Source organism: Callorhinus ursinus, unplaced genomic scaffold (assembly GCF_003265705.2).
Source record: "Callorhinus ursinus isolate GAN/ISIS: 27379988/994484 unplaced genomic scaffold, GSC_fseal_2.0 scaffold61, whole genome shotgun sequence".
In the NCBI taxonomy this organism is placed as follows: Eukaryota; Metazoa; Chordata; class Mammalia; order Carnivora; family Otariidae; genus Callorhinus; species Callorhinus ursinus.
Window position 1 is genome coordinate 6,285,135 of NW_027397123.1, and position 20,704 is coordinate 6,305,838.

At 42.4% G+C, this 20,704-nt stretch overlaps 1 protein-coding gene across 4 annotated transcripts in view; it reads right to left on the reverse strand.

The window, feature by feature from the left end:
• The window catches only part of TDRD12 (tudor domain containing 12), a 57,511-nt gene that overhangs the window by 28,253 nt on the left and 8,554 nt on the right, over positions 1-20,704 (reverse strand). For 3 of the 4 annotated variants that reach the window (XM_073885093.1, XM_025854369.2, XM_073885092.1), the window contains 8 exons: positions 20,134-20,219; positions 16,469-16,658; positions 15,809-15,901; positions 7,041-7,138; positions 6,381-6,457; positions 3,685-3,765; positions 1,648-1,708; positions 1,202-1,309 (listed from right to left, as the gene is read on the reverse strand). In XM_073885093.1, coding sequence (XP_073741194.1) covers positions 1,202-1,309; positions 1,648-1,708; positions 3,685-3,765; positions 6,381-6,457; positions 7,041-7,138; positions 15,809-15,901; positions 16,469-16,658; positions 20,134-20,219 — 794 coding nt within the window. The remainder of the gene's footprint in view (positions 1-1,201; positions 1,310-1,647; positions 1,709-3,684; positions 3,766-6,380; positions 6,458-7,040; positions 7,139-15,808; positions 15,902-16,468; positions 16,659-20,133; positions 20,220-20,704) is intronic. The other variant, XM_073885091.1, reaches the window with a different exon arrangement.

The window sequence follows — 20,704 nt, forward strand, 5'->3', positions numbered from 1 at the left end:
TTTTATCTTCTGGGCCTTTTTTATAGCACCCTATTATTTAATAAATACTGTTAATACTTATCTCTGAGGGTATTTATTTTGTAGCATTACCTTCTATTGCCTACACTGTTTCCTTCAGAGTTTTATTTTGGTCTTTTTTTAAAAAAATGCTTTTATTTTCTTTTTAGGTGGGAGGTTTCATCAAATGTCTAAGGATCCCTGATGTGTGTTCACCAGGAGGAGGCCCACTAAAAGCAGGCTGGAAGACGTGTGGCCAGCACAGAGCTCAGCTCTGTGAGCACCACACCCCTGCAGGAAGCCAGGGCAGCGAGCAGGTGTCTTCACTGGGAGAATTCATCTGAAGGGCATTTCTAGGGCCATTCAGTTCCTTCAAAAAGATCGTCCTTCCCGAGAGGCTGACTGCAGACGCTCAGGAACGGGCAGAGGGAAGTTCAGAACCTCCTACTTCTCTCCTTCCTCTACTAGTCAGCCACACTCTGCTGCCTGTTTTCCATCTTCTGAAAGCCTGTGGAAATTTCTAGGCCACTAAAGACTTTGTTCTCATTCACTTCATCCTCGTGGATTTAGCCTCTTTCTTCCTGTCTTTTTTTTTTTTTTTTAATCAAGAAGGAAATAGAAAAGCATGCGTGGTCAATTTACTAACTGAAATGGCAGGTCTCTAAAGCAGTTTTGAGAACACTCGGAAATATAGCATAACGGCCCTGGCAACTTGTTGCTCCTTCTAATAAGCCCCTTTCCCTAAACACATTTGAAAACTTATTTCAGAAAAGCATTAAGAATTATACAGTGGTGGGCGCCTAGGTGGCTCAGTCGTTAAGCATCTGCCTTCGGCTCAGGTCATGATCCCAGGATCCTGGGATCGAGTCCCACATCGGGCTCCCTGGTCAACGGGAAGCCTGCTTCTCCCTCTCCCACTCCCCCTGCTTGTGTTCCCTCTCTCGCTGTCTCTCTCTCTGTTAAAAAATAAATAAAAAATCTTAAAAAAAAAAAAAAGAATTATACAGTGGTTTTGCCACAAAAGGATTATTCACTTATAGGAAGTAAACCCAAAGAATACATGAGAACTTAATAACAAAAGCTTAAAAGAGGATTTCCAAAGCGAAGAAACGACACAAGTACAGCCTTGGAAGGGTTTCCTAAAAATCCTATGTTAGAACAGGTCAGCATTCCTTCATGAGCCCGCCTTCAGGAGCACTTTTACCTTTCTCAGGTCTGCCGAAAGCGGCGACGTGTCAATGGACAAGCAAGGCTCGATCTTGTGCCTGAGCACGGCCAAGGGCTGCTGGGAGCCGGTCCGCAGCCTCTGCAACTGAGACAGCATGCCCCACGGTTAGTTAGATGCCCCCGCCCCGCCCGCCAGTGCAGGAAGTCAACCACTTTATGCAAAGGAAGGACAGCCTAGGTATATATGCTCATCAAAACCCACCCAAAACTACCAAAATGAAAGGAAGAGCATCTACTATCCCCCACCAAATAATAATTTCTCTAAAGCAGTAATTCACTGGAGAATCTCTAAAAGGGTGTCTTCGGGGAAAGTCCCCACCTAAGGGGGTTTTCTCTTCTAATCAAATCCAGACGAGGAAGGAGATGGACTTAAAGAGTAAAGAGCTGTCGTGGATTTTTAATTTTTGTGTAGGGTTGTCATACCTGCTGTAGATCAGAGATCCCATCAGTTCTCAAAGGATCAGGATTTAAAAACTGCAACAATCTATAAAATAGTGAAAAGGACAATTTGAAGGAAAAAGGAGTGTTAATATTTCCTCAACTGAGTTATAATTTTAATTCTTCCTTGACAGAGATAAAATAAAATACACAGTTGGCCCTTGAGCCACACGGGTTTGAACCATGCACACCCACTTACATGCGGATTGTTTATGGTACAGTACTAAAAATGTACTTTCTCTTCCTAATGGTTTTCTTAGTAATATTTTCTCTTCTCCAGCTTACTTTATTATAAGAATACAGTACATAATACATAAGACATACAAATACATGTTAATCAACTACATTACTGGTAAGGCTTCTGGTGAACAGTAGGCTATGAATAGTTAAGTTCGGGGGGAGTCACAAGTTACATGCAGACTTTTAACTGTGTGGGAGGTCAGCACTCCCAACAACGTCCATGTTGTTCATGGGTCAACTGTATATCCCAAGGCATAGCTGTGAAATAACTGCTCGCCCCGTTTTGTCCTGTTTATTGTGATAAAAGGCCACAGAGGTCAGGTCAGTACGGTACTGGCCCCCAGGCTGTGGACACAGCGCCACCAATCCCAGGAACACCTGTTTTGACATGAAGAAAGACTGCATGACCACCAGGTCATGTCACGTTGCTGAGAAACCCACAGCCTTCTCGCTTCTGTGCCATAATCTTGAACCACTGGCAGAGTCACTGCCATTGTTGAATCAATGGATTCTAAGTAAAGGGCATTTAGCCCATGAAGAGAGAAGATAGCACCTTTTAATACAAAAATGAAAGGCAATAGAGTACCTCGGGGTTGCTTATCAAGTTATAATTTAATGTAATGAAAGTAAGAAATGAGATGCACGGGTAATGCAAGGTCTCTCATTCCAGGGAAAACCACCAGGTGCAGCCCCATGGCTTTCAGGGAGTAGGGTGGAGGGTTGCCCTGGGAGGAGGGGTCAACACAGCTGCGCTGACAGCCACCCCCAGATCTGTGGGCTGCAGGGGGTGGCCAGGGAGCCCTGTGAGGAGCTCCTGGGGGTGCAAGGGTGTTGCGGGGCCAGAGGGTGGGCTCTGGGAGGCAGGCAACCCAACGGTGTTGCAGTCAACACCCTCCCCCCAGTCATCCCCGGCCAATCAGTGGACACAGTATGACCCACCCAGTTCTGAACTGTCGTAAATCCCTTGTCACTCTGGTGACTGACTTCAGAGCAGCTACAGTTACTGGGACTATAAGGGTGTTTTTAGGCTGGTATGGTAAGAAATCATAAAAACGAGTATGAGAATGTTTCATGGATTAAATAAGTAGGAAATAAAGTTACTACTCTGTTGTTAACTCGTCAGTGAATACCTTGTGAATCTGACAAGACAGAAACAAAACAAAACAAAAAACAAAACAAAACCCAGTTCCACACTACAAGTAATGAAAAAGTTTCTCCAGCAGGTGGAAGACCCCTTTGGCCATCAGAAAGCCGGGAGAGCAGCAGATGTAAACCCATAGAAGACCAGCAGCCCCAAAGACCAACCGTATCTAATTTGTTTCATAAAACTTCACCAAAAGAATCAGGAAGGGGAGGCAGAATATGATTATTTACAGTGGAACAAATGTTTTAAAAGAAAAATCTACCCTAGCGAACAGGAAAAACAATTAACTTCAAAGCCTACAGCGGACACTGTAGGTGTATTTTCCACAAGGGAATGCGGGTTTGAAATAAATAATAAAATCATATGTAAATCCTTCCTGCTTATAATTTTATTACAATTATTAAAAAAAAAATGTAGACCAGGCACCTGGGTGGCTCAGTTGGTTAAGTGACTGCCTTCGGCTCAGGTCATGATCCTAGAGTCCCTGGATCGAGTCCCGCATCAGGCTCCCTGCTCGGCGGGGAGTCTGCTTCTCCCTCTGACCCTCCCCCATCTCATGTGCTCTCTCATTCTCTAACTAAAATCTTTGAAAAAATAAAAAAAATAAAAAAAATGTAGACCAAAGAAATAATTCATACTTCACACAGCCATTCTTCTCATTGTGTTCTTTCTTCTCAGCCAACCTAAGTGGTTTCTCAGTTGGCTTCTGACATAAAGCACTAGAAACCAAAAAACATTGATTAGAATTTCCGAGCCCATTTGCCCCAATCCTGAAAATGCCTATATTTTCTGGGAGAAAACTCAGTTAGGTAGCACCAAGGAGTGTGTCGCTCTACATATGCAAATTTATTTCGGTGAGAATGGACACTCTGCCCTCTAAGGATGAAAACCACATTGAGGGTGCTGGTGCTCAACAAGAGGGCCTAAGCCCTCCACAGTCGGTCTCTCCTCTGACCTCAGCTGGAAACCCCGTGTAAAGCACAGAACTGAAGGGGAGAGAAGTCAAACCTTGCAAACCACCAGAATCGTGGAGAATTCCCAGGGATTTTACACTCCCCCGTCTCTTGGTGTTGGCCTGAGGCTGGCCCCAGACACAGAACTGCACCACGGATGTGGACACCAAGCACTGAGAGAAACCCTCTATTTCAAGCCAGAGAAGCAGGAAGGGGAGATAAGACAGCTACACTGACTGATTTCCTCTTTTCCCTTTTTCTCTTTGGCCCTGCGCCATGGGCAGCTCCAGTCATGTAGCTGCAGTTGGTGACAGGGGGCTGTCACCCGAAACTCCCTCTCTATAGAGGATCTAGGAAATGGACCCCGGGGTCCAAAGATGCGGAGGAAACCTCCATCTTTTTCCCCTCTTGTTTCCACTGCTATTTTGTTCCACAAGTGGCCCCAATCACACAGACCTGGCATGGCCGTTTCTCCATGAAAAGCCATCTACCTGGACAGGGGCTCAAGGAGAGGGAACATCTACAAAATGGTCAATGTGAGGAAAATCCTGGAGAAAAGAGTGTGTGCCAGAGAATGACCCAATACAAGTCCCAGGCTCGCCCCAAGCTGAGCATATTCAGAACAGACCCAAAGCAGAGCTGCAGTCACCACCCAAACGAGACGGAGTCTGACACCAGAATGGAGTCACTGACTTCCTATTAAATAAACAACAAAAACACCAAGGCCAACATTGTCCAGAGGATTTGAACAGAAACCAGAGTCTCACACCATAATATTCAAAATATCCAGAATACAACACACAAAGAACCAGGAAAACCAGATCGACTGTCAAGGGAAAAGATGATCAACAGGTGCGAACCCCAGGATGGCAGACAAGTGGGAATCATCACGTACTTTAAAGCAGCTATTATACCATGATCCCTAAGGGAGGAAGGGGTGAGCACTCCTGAGTGGAACAATTAAAGTTCCCAGCAAAGAAATACAAACTATAAAAAATACCAAATGAAAATTTTAAAATGGAAAAATACAACAAAAAAATTTCAGCAGGATGGAGATGACAGAAGGCTCAGTTAAGTTAAAGATACATCAGCAGAATTACTAACCTGAAGAATAGCAAGGAAAAAAGGTAAAAAAAAAAAAAAAAAGAGCCAAGTCTCAGGGACCTTTCGGACAGTATCAAAAGGTATGATACTTGTCTCATCAGAGTCTCAAGAGGACGGGAGAAAGAGATGCGTGCAGACAAACATCTGTACAATAGCAGCTGAATACTCTCCAAATCTGATGCAAGACAAAAATCTACACATGAAGAACCTTAATGAGCACCAAGCATAAGAAACAGGAGAGAAACTACACCAAGGCATATGTAATTAAATTGCTCAAACCAGAAACAAAGAAAAAGAATCTCAAAGCAGTCAGAGGAGAAAGACATGTTGCAAACAAAGGAACAAAGAAAAAGATGACAGTAGCTTTTGCGTTAGGAATGATGCAGCAAGCAGACAGGACACCAGTATCTTTAAAATACAGAGAAAAAAGAACTATCAACCTAGAATTCTATACCTAGCAAAAATATCCTTTTTCAAAAATGAAGCTGAAATAATTTTTCCAGACATACAGACACTGAAAGAATCCATCACCAGCAGACCCACAATACAATCAACAGTAAAGGCAGTCCTTCAGGGACAAGCATAATGATACCAGATGGAGATCTGAATCTACACCAACAGTGAAAAGCACTGACGGTAACTACGCAGGTAAACACAGAAGGTATTCTTCTTTCTGTTTATTTAAATCTCTCGAAAAGACCACTGACCTAAGTTTAGATACAAATGATACTAGAGCCTAGGATGTATAAAGAATGTATAAACGAAATGTAGGACAACACTAGCACGAAGCCCAGGAGGGGAGGAACAGAGCACAGGACTAAGATCTTACACTATTTGCAACACGGTGTAATAACAGTACAACTGTTCTGTGATTTCACAAACATCATGAACCCGCCTCTTGATGTGGACAGGGTTACGGTCAAAGCCTCAGATACTCCTCCTCAACAGCCAGTCTTTGCCCCCCACCACCTTGTACTGCCTTCTGGCCCACACGTACCAGCCTCTACATCAGGACAATTCCACTGGACCTACCTCACAGAAACAACTTTGTCCAACAAGGTAACACGGAGACTCTAGAGCCACTACCAATTTCCGGTCAGTTGTGCTACTAACCCGTTGTTATGTTTTTCTTTAAAATTAATATAGGTTTAATCAAAATTTCTGGACCACTCTTTATTGAAATTGAATCCTTTCCTAGCATCGATCATAGAAAACACTATGTAAGACAGCATTACATTCATGTATCTATTCGATTACACTAAATTTTCAAATCATACCTTGCTGCTGGTGTATCTGGCTCAGCATATATGGTTATCCCCCTCTTTGTTGGCCAGTACATGGAGGATTCAACACACTGTAAAAAAAATTTTTTAGAAAGAATGTGTATGCTGGCAAGATACGTATCCTTATGGAGCTAAAATTCCATGGGAGTCATTCTCATAAACAACCATCCCAGATCATTTTCAGGCAACACAGACATGGAGAGACAAAGAACTGGATAATGTGGTTATGCCATGGCTATAACCACTAGATTAAAGTGTCCAAGTAGCAAGCAGGTGGCACTTCAGATAATCAGTATTTCAAATGTCCTGTAATTATTTCACTTGTCTTGTCGAAGGACTAGAAAGACAGGTTGGACAGGTTGGACTGGAACTGTTAGAGTGTCCCATAATCTCAGGTTTTCACACCCTTGTTAAATGAGCATAAATACCCAATCCTGCAGAGAAGCCCCTAGGCCAGCAACAAGAGGGAGGCTAGAGTTCTCTTGTTCTTTTGAATTAGAGCCAACACACAAACTATATTTCTTCCTGAAAGACACGACCACAGCCAAGGATTTCTTAACAGAAAACACACTTTAGTTCCTAGATTTCAAATGAGAATATTCTAAAATTAACCTTGTATGAACTTTATACCTAATGAACATTTTAAAATACAACCTTATTTACATCTTTCAAAGAGATGCACTGTTGTTTCTTTTCAGACTTTTTTTTAGGTGAACCTCTCAATGAATCCAGATTACATTTTATAGTTTTATCTGCAAAATAAAAAGTAAAAAAGACCTTTCTTAGAAAATGCTATTAATAGGAAACAGAAAAAGGATTATAAACTTAAAAGTACAATCATAAAAATCTTAATACATGAAATTATTAAATAGGGTTTTGAATTAAACTTTACTTGAGGAGATTAAATTTAAAAATCTTGTTTCAAACCTTGTCACACTAAAAGATGTTTAAGTAATTCCTTTACCGGCTTACTAGCAATTAAACACAATTTATTTTCCCAAGTTGGCAGACTATATTTTTCAAAGAGGGCCACACCATGTCTCCCAACATACTCGCTCTTCTTACAATTTGTCATTGACATGTGTCCCACCAAGACACGGGCTCTGTATTCCCTTCCCGGGAGCCGGGGGTCGGGGGGGGCTTGTAAGCAACATGGAAGTGGGGTTATGTGACTTCAAAGCTAGATGGCCAAAATGCCATGTACTTATGACCTGTCCTCTTGAATGCTGTCTTTTGACAACCAGCATTCTTCCCAGCCAGCATGCTGGGAAGAAGCTCAAGCAACCCCATGGAAAGGTCACTATAGGAATTTCAGATTAGCGCCCCCATCATGGTCCCAGCCAAAGCCACAAATCAGCTGCCAGAGATGTCACCACCTAAGTTTCAAATGAATCCATCTGTTTCCTCACCACCAGCCCTCAGGTCTTCCCAGCTGAGGCCCCAGACACTGTGGAACCGCGACAAATCTTTTGTGTTATGCCCATTCCAAAGTCCCGACCACAGAATCCATACACATTATAAAATGCTTTACACCACTAACCATTATCAAATGTTTGTTACAAAGCGATCAGAACCAGAATATCAACTGTAACTCAGTTTCAGCAATGATTCAGGATCACACCTGTGCATCTCACTTCTTAATAGCACAGTAGGTAGAGAAGGCATTAGGAAACAGGCTGGATTTGAATAGCCAGCAGGCAGCAAAATTCTAAAGCAGACTCTTTCAAATATCTTTATTCCTTAGGCCTAGATCTGATTTGGAAAAGTGACAAACACTCATCAGTGAATATGAATAATCAAGCGAGGTAATTACGCTTGGGTAAAAACTGAGGTGTGATGGAAAGAAAAAGAAAAGGAAATCAACCCAGCAATCATTTTTTAGGGTATGACACAAGCAATCCTGGAAAAGTGTTCACACTAAGCATCAATAAGAGAAACACAACTGAAATGACAAGGTACATTTTTTACCTATTAAATAATGTAAATCACTAAAATAAATAGTAAATGCTGGAAATGTGAAATGATGTTGCAAACTGGTCTAATCTTTCGTTAAAATACTTTGGTGCCCAAGCCTGCTTGTCATGGGATCTCTGGGTCTGAAAATACATTCTCCCTTCAGGGTGTGATGTTACAGCCAAAAATAAAAACTCTGATCTGGATCCAGAAGTGAAGGTGATGGACGAAATTTGTTGAGAGAAAATAAATGTCCATGCAACACAAGCTTTCAAACAAAACCACAAAGTCCACAAATCAATGCCATCATAAATGTTAAAAAAAAAAAAAAACCCACAAAGGTTTTGTCAGGGAGCAGAGATTCACACCTGAGGAAATTTATAAAAGAGCATCAGAAAAGGACTCTAAAATAAATACACTTAAGATATCCAAGAGATAAAAGGGATTCATAGTCATGAAACAAAGCAGGTGGATATAAAAAGATAGGCAGACATAAAAAAGAACTTATCAGAACTCTAAGCAGCAAGAAATAGTCATCAAATTGAAAACTCAATAGAGGAAGTTAATACTAAGTTGGAAGCTAAGAGAGAAATGGTAATATAAAGAACTAAGAAAACGTTTCAAAGCTAAGTTCAGAGAAATAAAAAGAAAATGCAAAAGAAAGCTATGAAAAACAGATCATAAATGGAGAAACACTAATCTACATCTAAGACGAAGGAGGATAAAATTTTTAAAAACATTAACATCTAATACTTTTCAGAAATTCAGGTTAGACATGAATTCTATAATTGAAAAATTCCAAGTGTTAACAGAATAAATTTGAACCATCCACTCTTAGACACATTGTAAAGAAACAGCAGAATATCAAGGATAAAGAGAAAAAACTAAAAAAATCAATAGAACATACTAATCACTTACAAAAGAATAACCAACAGATTGACAAATTAGGAGAAAATGTACTATCTCCACTGTTGAAGGAAAATAACTAAGAACCTGGCATACCACATCTGGTTTAACTATTACCAGATATTAACATCTATTACCCACAATCCCCTTCTGAAAGTACTAAAATATGTACCTGAGAAAGAAAAAAATAAACCAGCTGGGCAATAATAATCCTAATAACATTAATAACCTAATTTAAGATGGAGTTGGGAAGCCAGAAGGGGGAGCTCTCAGGCTGTACCATTCCTCACAGCCCCCTGTTGACCTAATAGGAAGAGATGTACCTTGCATTTTCCAACAGGAAGAAGCCTACTTTACTTACCCTGGGAGGGGGAAGAAGATTTTCTCCTTGCCGAGCAACAGCCCAGCCAATGAGAGACTGTTACAACTCAGCCAATGAAGAGCCACTACATTTTGGACTCCCAGTTTACTTCAGTGGACTTTTTGTTGATAACGGCCCCTCCCAATTTCCCCCTTTTCTCTATAAAAGAGCGTTCCTCTCCTTTGTGCTCTGCATTCCCACGTAGTTTTGCTGTAGCTTGCCTGTCGTGAACTGTAATTCTCTACTATTGCCATATAAACCCACTTGCTGGTAAAATAACTGCCTGTTTTATTTTCAAGGTCGACTATATATATACGCCCATGTGTGCGGCTGTAGAAGTCAAATGAATGACAACGATGCTAGGGACAAGAGGTAGGGATTAGGAATATTTGGTCATCATACTCGTACTACCTGTGAGGTGGAACAGTGTTACCTAAAAGTGGACTTGAATTGGTTGTAAATGCATGTTGTAAACCCTAAGGCACCCACTGAAGTAAGTGAAAAAGAAGTATAACTGATATGCTAAGAAAGGAAAGAAAACAGAATAATATAAAGTGCTTAATTACAACTGCAGATGGCAGACAAAGAGTGGAAGATAAAAATAGGAGCAAAAAACAAGGGAATGAATAGAAAACAGTAACAGATATAGTCAACATTAATCCAACTCTACCAATAGTCACTTTAAATGGCAATGGTCTAAATACACCAATCAAAGAGGTTGTCAGAGTGAACAAAAACAAGACCCAACTAGATGTTGTCTACAGGAAACCCATTTTTAAGTATAAAGACAGAAATTAAGAGAATGGAGAGAGATACACCATGCTAACACTCATCAAAGAAAGCTGAAGTAGCTATACTGATTTCAGATAAAGTGGACTTCAGAACAAGGAAAATTATGAAGGACAGAGGCATTACATAATGATAAAGGAGTCAATACTCCAAGAAGACCTAGCAGTCCTTAAGGTGGATGTGCCTAACAAGAGATCATCACACTATGGGAGGCAAAAATGGACAGAACTGCAAGGAGAAACAGATGAGTTCACAATGACAGTTGGAGACTTGAACACTCCACTATCAGAAATGAACAGAGCGAGCAGGCAGGAAATCATAAGGATATAGCTGAGTTCAACACTACCATCAATCTACTGAATGTAACTGAGATCTATAGCCTACTTCACTCAACAGCACACTACACTCTTCTCAAACTCACATGGAACATATACCTAAACAGAACACACTCTGAACCATAAAACAATATAGGCCATAAAAACACATGAAAAGTTTAAAAAGAATAGAAACTATACAATGTATACTTTCAGACCATAATGGAATTAAACTGACTCAGAAACAAAAAGATAGCTGGAAAAATCCCCAAATAGTGAGAGATTAAACAACACACTTCTAAATAACACCTGGATCAAGAAGAGATCTTGAGAAACTTAAAAATAGTTTAAACTAAATGAAAATTATGATATAGCTTATCAAAATTTGTGGGATGTAGTAAAAACAGTATTTGGAAGGCAATTTATAGCATTAAATGTATATATAAGAAAAGAAGATAAATCTCAAGCCAATAATTAGTGAGAGATATCCTCCTAGCCTGGAAACAGCTGCCTTCTCGTGTATTCCCCCATGGAGGAGAGGGAGCGCTCTCGTGTCTCTTCCTCTTCTTACAAGGGCATCAGCCCTAGAGAACTAGGGCTCCACTCTTACGACCTCATTTAACCTAATTACCTCTTAAAGACGCTATCTCTCAATACAGTCATATTGGGGGTGTTAGGGCCAGGGCACACAACTCAGTCCACGGCATGATTTTCTTTGAAAAGGATCAATAAAAACAATACGCCTCTAGCCAAGCTAACAAAGAAAAACACAGATGACACAAATTACAAGCATCAGAAATGAAAGAATAAACATCACTACAGGTCCTATGGACATGGAAAGGACAAATAAGGAATACCATGAACAACTCTACGTTCACAAATCTGGTAACCTAGATGAACCGGATCAATTCCTCGAAAGCCAGTCTGCCAAAACTCACACAACTCAGTCCTCAAACTGGTAGGTGGAGCAGAGAAGAGGGCATCTGATCTGTGCAGGCAGAGGAAGGAACCTTGGTGATGGAGAGCAGGACATGGGAGCCCAAGCAGAGTGAGGTGAGCACTAGGGGGGTGGAAGAGGGAAGAGGCCTGGAGCCAAGTAGGGTGAGGAGGGTGCCTTTGCAAGGGTGGGAATGAGGGACAACCCTACGTGGGAATGCAGAACCCAAGTGGGGGTGGACCTACGTCTAAGTGAAATGAGGAAAGTGTCCACAGGGAGGCTGTGTGTGTGGCAGGGGGACGGTATCAGCCTGAACTAGGTGAGTGATGGAGGCAGGGGAGGTTTGAGTGGTGTGCTGTCAGCGAATGGAGTGGGGAGCGCATCTGTACAGAAAGGGTAGTAATGGCCATGAAGAACTGGTTACTTACACAAGCAAAGAGTGGTTGCTCATCTAGAAGGACTGACTCCATAAGTATCTATAGTAGGAATAAAGGCAGATAGGAATCTTAGTCACAGAGGAACATGACAAATTTGGGAAGGCAGAAAACTAGGAATAATCCAGCAGCAGCAGGATCTCAATTCGAGATATTGGTGTCAACTCCTGGTTTCCAGTACCTAGATCACAACAGATATAAAATCTATACAGATGTAAGTGTATACATGAGCATGGATGCACACACACCCAGTCCCCAGCTCTGTCCACTGAAGGGCCTGGGAGCAACCACCACAACAGAAACGAACACACCCAGCTCCCAGATGTTTCAAAATGAAATTCTCCATTCAAAGGAACCAGGGGAACTTGGGGAACTGGTTGAACCACTTCAGGGTCTCAAATAGGAATCTATACTGATGTGGATTAATGAGCAAATGAAAAGGAATGATAGCAACAGCCAACAAAATATCTGCAAGGTGAAGAGTAACTTTCAGTGGAGAAGCCTGGCAGATGCTAATTAATTAAGCGATCAAAGGGACCCTCACCAGTACTGGGACACATCAAAGTTTTATGTCCGCTGGTAAGGTGGAATGAGATGAACCCAGTGTCGCTCTTGAGGGATCCCTGCCACGGGTGTGTAGGCTCAATCTTACACAATTGAGACATTCTACTAAGCAGCCAGTCTATAGTCTTTCCAAGTGTCAAGGTCATAAAAATGAAGGGAAGACTGAGGAACCATTCCAGACTGAAGGAGGCGAGGCGTGACGGCGGAACACAACAAGGGATGCTGAGCTGCACCCTCCTGCCATAAAGGAGTCACAGGGAAGAGTGACTGAACCTGAATGGCGTCTGAGGTTTAGGTGATCGCAACGTGTCAATGTCAGTTTTCTGACTTGTATGGCTGTACTGTGAATTTTTTTTTTAAAGATTTTATTTATTTATTTGACAGAGAGACACAGCCAGAGAGGGAACACAAGCAGGGGGAGAGGGAGGGGGAGAAGCAGGCCTCCTGTGGAGCAGGGAGTCCGATGTGGGGCTCGATCCCAGGACCCTGGGATCATGACCTGAGCCGAAGGCAGGCACTTAACGACTGAGCCACCCAGGCACCCTGTATTGTGAGTATTTTTGAGAATATCCTTGTTGCTGGGAAAAACACACTCAAGTATCAGGGAGAGATCCAGTCAGCAACTTATCCTCACATGCTTTAGAAAGAGTTCTCTGCAAAGTTCTCCAACTCTTCTGTAAGTCTGTGATTATCCTAAAATAAAAATCTCATTGCGAAAACAGATGTAAGCCCCGTGAAGGCAGACTTGTTTCCTTCCCTGCTGAGCCCCTAGAGCAGTCCTGATATGCACGGGCACTTCCAGAATGGCCGATGAATACATATACATGGCTCAGGGGTGTGTGAGCTAGTCTGTCAGAGAAGTCAAGACAGGGGGCGCCTGGGTGCTCAGTCGGTTGAGCTTCTGCCTTCGGCTCAGGTCATGATCCCAGGATCCTGGGATCAAGTCCCGCATGGGGCTCCCTGCTCAGTGGGGAGCCTGCTTCTCCCTCTGCCCTGCCCCATCCCCCACTCGTGCATGCTCTCTCTCTCAAATGAATAAATCTTAAAAAAAAAAAAAAAGTCAAGACAGGTCTAGAACTAAGTGATAAGCCTAGAAATGGTAAATTAATTGTAAGGGTTTCAAAATCTGGAGACAACCACCAAAGTAAAAAGGTAAGGGGAACGATAAAGGTTTATCTCTCGGGAGCAGCCTCAGCTGAGAAGAGGCTAGAAAGAGAAGATTACTTCTCATCACTTTTCACTCCTTCTGTGCTATTTGATTGTTTAACCAAGTATTAACAAAGTATGATGCTTTGATTTTAAAAATGTAAGACAATTTCAAGAAGTACCAAAAAATAATTAAAATACAGTTGAAATATCTTCTTACCATGACTACAAGGAAAAGGAAATCTTTGCTTGGGTAAGTAACACCTAATAATTTTGTTTTCCCATGACAATCAGTTACATCTCACATCGGCTTTCCTTTCTTTTACCATCAAACTTTTCCTTTTCAAAGACACACACAGTGCTGGGGCACCTGGGTGGCTCAGTTGGTTAAGCGTCTGCCTTCAGCTCAGGTCATGATCCCAGGGTCCTGGGATCGAGCCCCACGTCTGGCTCCCTGCTCAGCAGGAGGCCTGCTTCTCCCTCTCGCCCTCCCTCTGTTTGTGTCCCCTCTCTCACTGTGCCTCTATCAAATAAATAAATCTTAAAAAAAAAAAAAAAGACATACACAGTGCATCCTGACACTGACCACAGTAAGGAGAAGTGGGAAATGGTTACTGTCCAGAAACCTGGGGCTACTTAAAAAAAAAAAAAAAAGCAAAAATGATGACATATTCATGTGATGGAAAGCTGGGCACTGATTAAACACAACATAAAATGCTTGGCATTTTTCATGCTCCAGTAAAAGCGGGCCCATATTTCTATTTCCATGTGTCTTTCTGCCATCAGCAACAGGGGCATGTTTCAGCAGGAACTCTCAGCTGAGACCCCTGCAGGAGGCACATCAGAACAGAGGGTGGGGGCCGCATGTGCCATGTCAGCCACGGGCCATGTCAACTGTGTGTGTGGATGGCCTGTTTAATCAAGTCACTGCAATGGGAACGGTGCCTGCCCCCCAAGTCACACAGGAGGAAGGACACCAACATCCCATCTGTCTCATGTCAGAACTCATGTCCTTAAACTCAAGTGATCCTGGACATATTTGACCTAGAAAGAAGTTCATCCGTATGTTAACTGAAAAGCACTACATAGGGGTATGTATAGAATCCAATTTCTGTGAGATAAAAATGTATACACAACCTTTAGAACTGGAAAACAAGACTCTCATATTTTAATAAGTAGCTATTAAAGATGACAGGTTTTTAAAACTTTGAGTATCTATATTCTACGATAAACAACATTATCAAAGTAAATAAAAAGAATGCTAACTGTAGGGGTGACTTCATTGGCAAAAGCTTTAACTTAGTTGAGGTTTACAACGTACGTGCATGAAATACTCGGTGTACGCGCGCGGGACGAAGAGGGGAGTGGTGCAGGAATTACCACAGAGGGTGACCAAGAATCAAAGAGGCTGGCAGGTTCCCCTCTGGTCCAACAATTCCCACTGGTTATGTTCCTTGGAGATACAGAGTTAAAGACTGGGTATTTCTACCCTCCTAAATGCCTCTTTCTTTTATGTGCTCCACTGTTTAAAATGAAAATCACTCACAAATGCATACATACACTCTGAGAACAAATAATAATCACCAGGGTATGGCTGGGCTGAAATAAATCAGCTCTACACGTAAACAAGTGCCTGCTACAGTAAAACCTCTAAGTAAGGGGGCGCCCGGGGGGGCGGGGCTCAGTCGGTTAAGCATCCAACTCATGATTTCAGCTCAGGTCATGATCTCAGGCTGGTGCACAGCACTCTGTGCTCAGCAGGGAGTCTGCCTGGGATTCTCTCTGTCTGTCCCCTGCCCTGGCCGGCTCATGCTCGCTAATACATACATTAATCTTTTTTAAAAAAGTCCTCTAAGTTAAGAACTGCAAGGCCAAATTATCTCTGTCAGCATCTGCATCGTAAACTGGCTCCATGAGATTGAGAGAATTACCACAGCCCTTCTAAACAATCCTTACAATCTTTAGACCGTTGAGAGCGTTCTTTTAAGCTGCCTATGAAATAAGGCAAGTGAACTTACCCAGATATATAGCAGTTGGCCCAAGGTCACCAACAACACCCTTGGGCCCCGGATGCTGGAGGGACTGAGCCAGAAAAGTTAAACCATGTGAATCTGACAGAAAGAACACAATTCAGGATTACAGCATGAAATAAAACCCAAATGACAAATGCAAAACTCAGGGGCATACTACTTTTTTGCTGGGAGGTCACAGGAGCCCTAACTCGGGGCAGGAAAGGAGTGTGAACGATTAAGGAAAACTGAATTGAGAGAGAAACACTTAAAAAATTGTTTCCATTGTCCACGACGGTCTCCTCTCGTATTTCCCTACTAATAAACAGCTCTTCTTAAATGGGTCTAAAGTGGTAAACATTTGGCCTTGTTTTGGTAACAGCTTTAAATTATAAACTTACGGACTTCTGAAAATGTAACTCCATGTTAGTAAGAAATTGAGAACCGTTTTTTTTTTCTGGTCTCATAAAAACAAACTACAATAACTCAGGACTTCAAAACCTGTCACAAACTCACCAGGATTAAAATTAAAATATTAGATTTTAATATTTTAATAGCCCAAGTCTCTGCCTCCATATGGGGAAAAGTTTGTACAACTTACATCAGTACAATATGATTCATATAAATAGGACAGTTTAAAAGAAATATGTATTGGTGAGAATCACTCACTTTCCATTCCTTGTGGGTCTTTTCCTTGCAAAAACATTGGCCAAAGAGTAAGCGCTGGATTGAGTTTACTGGAAAAGGATGCTGACTTTATACTCAATCTTGATTTCTCTACAGAACCAATGTTTTTATTCTTCTTGGGTGATATGTAACAAGCGAAGTTCTTCGCAACCAGATCATCATTAACACAGACCTGTACAATTTTCAACATTCCAGGAATAAGACAAATAGAGTCAAGTGACTGTTCAGAAAATATCCCAAACTTAACCCCAAATTTCAATCTTCAGAAAAAATTTTATAGAACATAATTTGATAGAAACCGATCTCTTAACTTCTGCTCTGGTAACAGAGGACTAGATACTTCTGACCAACCCTCCTGGTAAGAAAAACATTAAGAATCTGTACAAAATATAAGAAATATCTTCTTGAGCAAAAGCATTGGGGAGCTAACATGACTTTGCTGGGCAAAGACCTGGGGGGATGACAAAGACAAAGCTCAAATCATAAAAAGAAAAACTGATAAAAATTTAAAAATTTAAATTTTAGGCTGTATCAAAATTTAAAAATTTCCACTCTTCAAAAGGCATTGTTAAGAGACGAAGGGCGGGGTGCCTGGGAGGCTCAGTCATTAAGCGTCTGCCTTCAGCTCAGGTCATGATTCCAGCGTTCTGGGATCGAGCCCCACATCAGGCTCCCTGCTCAGCAGGAGCCTGCTTCTCCATCTCCTATTCGCCCTGTTTGTGTTCCCTCTCTTGCTGTGTCTCTTCAAATAAATAAAATCTTTAAAAAAAAGAGAGAGAGATGAAGGGCAATCCACAGAGAGAAAATTTTTAAATCTGGTATCCGGATGGACATGTACCCAGAATATATAAAGAACTCTCAAAATGCAATAAAAAGATGATAAACAAACCAATTAAAAAATGGGCAAAATACAATGGAATATTACTCAGCCATAAAAAGATGAGATTCTTCCATTTGCAACATGAATGGACCTAGAGGGTATCATATTAAGTGAAATAAGACAGAAGGACAAACACCATATGATTTTACTTACAGGTGGAATATAAAAAACAAATGAATAAACAAATAGCACAAACAGACCCATAAATACTAAGAACTGATGGAGGCCAGAGGGGCGAGGGGAGCGGGTGCACAAAAAGGGTGAAGGGGAGAGGGAGATACAGGCCTTCAGTATGGAATGAGTAAGTCTTGGGAATAAAAGGTTCATCAGGAATAGAGTCAATGGTATTGTAATGGTGTTGTGTGGTGAGCACAGCATAAGGTACAGACTCGTCAAATCACTGTACTGTACACCTGAAACATCGTGTATCAACTATACTTCAATTTAAAAAATTATCCAGGGGTGCCTGGCTGGCTCAGTCGTTAAGTATTTGCCTTCAGCTCAGGTCATGATCCCAGGGTCCTGGGATCGAGCCGCGCCCCACATGGGGCTCCCTGCTCAGCAGGAAGCCTGCTTCTCCCTCTCCCACTCCCCCTGCTTGTGTTCCCTCTCTCACTGTGTCTGTCAAATAAATAAATAAAATCTTTAAAAAATAAAATAAAAAATAAAAAGGCATCCAAAAAATGGGCAAAAGATCTGAATGCACACTTCATCAAAGAAGATATACAGATTGCAAATAGCGTATGAAGAGACACTCATCGTCATAAGTCATTAGGGAAATGCAAAGTTAAGCCACGATGAGATACTTCTATGCATCCATCAAAGTAGCCATCCAAGCACTGAAGAGGACATGAAGGAACTGAGGCTCTCATCCATTGCTGATGGGAGTGTACAATAGTTAACCGCTTTGGAAAACCATTTGGCAGTCTCTTACTACCTACAATCCCATCCAGATATTTGACTCCTAGGTCCTCACCCAAGAGAAATGAATGTATAGGTTCACAGGAAGAAATGCACATGAATTTTCATAGCAGCTTTATCTGTAACAGCGCCAAACTGGCCACAACTCAAATGTCCAAAAGACATGAACAGGTAAATCCACTGTATAATATCTGGACAACAGAAGAGTATTTGACAATAAAAGGGACAATGTGGATATATGCTAAAGTAATTTTGTTGCATGAAAGAAGCCAGGCCAAAAAGAGAAAACCCTGGCATATCCTTGTGCTTCCTCAGGGAGCTGGAAAAGGATGCCAGGCTCTGTTTTTCTTTTTCTGGCAATGATGACCTCACGCATCTGCTCTAAGTTCTCTCTGCTAAGAAGCTTACCCTCTGCACTCCCCCACCGTGAAGTAGGGCCACAGAGGGAAAGAGACCTACTTGAAAAGCAAGAAGAAGCAGGTCAGTAGAAAAGTTTAAAGATGTTTCACCATACCAGTCCAACAGCAGCATTTTGTTATTTTTACCAAACTAAAATAAGCAATGAAAAGCTACCGGTGAAACTTACAAAGACGAGGAGGAATCCAAAATGCACCACAAAGACTAACAAATGAACCTTACTGTAAATGAATAACATCAACCCAATGAAGACGGAGGGGAAGAAAAGAACTAACCTAAGTAACTTCAGGATATAGTGTTTTGGTTGCATGCTATTTGCCTTTAGACAAACTTCTTTTTCACAGGAATGTGGGTTAGCAATTCTGGAATTACTTTATGTAAATATTAAGATTAATTGAATTAATTATAATGTAGCTAACAAGAGCAGGTTTCTCACTGTTGGAAACGTGTCACGGAACGGGGAGGGCCACAGAGAATCCTGTGAAGCTGGACTGGAATGAGAGGTACCAGAGCTCTTTTTTTGAGGGGGGGGGGATGAGTGTGCACATATGTGAGCAGGGGAGGGGCAGAGAGAGGGAGAGAGAGAATCTTAGGCAGGCTACACGCCCAGCACACAGCCCGATGTGGGGCTCCATCTCACGGCCCTGAGCCACCAGGCGCCCCGTCCAGACAGACAGATCCAGGCATCAATCCGTGTGTGTGTGTGTGTAGTGCATATACACATACTTCCTAACTGTCTGCGGAGAGGGCCTACGAGCAGCGACACCCCAGCAGCAGGGAGCACATCTCGTGCCCCAGTCTTGCTATCTGAATACGAATACCACTCTTCTTTGAGAAGTGGTTGATTCTAGGGCTGGGCTGGAGAATGACAAAATTAACCTAGAGCATCTCCTGGTACCAAAAATAGAAAGTTTCCGGCCATGAGGGGGCACACTGAAAGGACACGTAAGCCACTTTGAAGAAGCTGCTAATGGCCAAATCTGGGACAAATTGAAGAAAATAACGACAGTAATGCATTCTATCCCCTAGAGTAAAACAAACAGCCAAGAATCAGCACTAAGATAAATTACTGTACCAATTGATAAATGGGGGAGAAGGGCCAGTTCTCCTTTATAGAATTCCACTTAAAAATGCAGAAGGCCTGGGGCGCCTGGGTGGCACAGTCCATTAAGCGTCCGACTCTTGGTTTCACGTCATGATCTCAGAGTCTTGAGACGGAGCCCCGTGTTGGGCTCTGCACTCAGCACAGAGCCTGCTTGAGATTTTCTCCCTCAGCCCTCCCCAGCCCTCTTTCCAAAAAAAACCAAAAGACAAAACAAAAAATTTCCATGCTGTGTGAATGACATTCTTTTCCTTGATGTTTACTCTGTTTTGTTCAAATAAAAAAAATAAGAATGAAACATTTTTAAAACACAATTCTTTCACTCACTTTTTCATTTCTTATAGTTGCATAAAGGTAGACCTCAAAAGTATCTTCTTCCACGGCACACAACTTGGCTTCCACCTGGGTGGTTGCTAAATAACATAGAGGAAAAAAAATAAGTCAGCTGACATTGAAACAATTACATTTCACCTAGTAATCCATACTAAGCATCACCCAGAGTCACCATACCAAACCGCGTCCTCCTGGTGGGGGCGGGGGGGGGCAAGTGGAGGCCAAGGCTCTCCTGGCCTGGGGTCAGGCGCATACCCTCCCCATCCCCACCCACAGCCGCTGCTCCTGCCCCCTGCGAACGCCTCCTCCAGCGGACCTGGCCCTCTTCCTTCCAGCGACTCCCAAATCCCCTTCCCACTCAGTCTTTAACCTGAGTCCATCGCCCCCTGCAAACACCCCATCAGTCGGAGCTCTCAGCGGCTCAGACCCAGGCAGCCAAACAGCAGCTCCAGGCGCCGGGGCCGTCGCACAGTTTCACTTCACAGCTGTCGCGGTCATGTACAGGGGAGGAGGCCGGCTCAGAGAAAGCCGCAGGGAAGCTGCAGAGCAGGATGCAGTCCCAGGC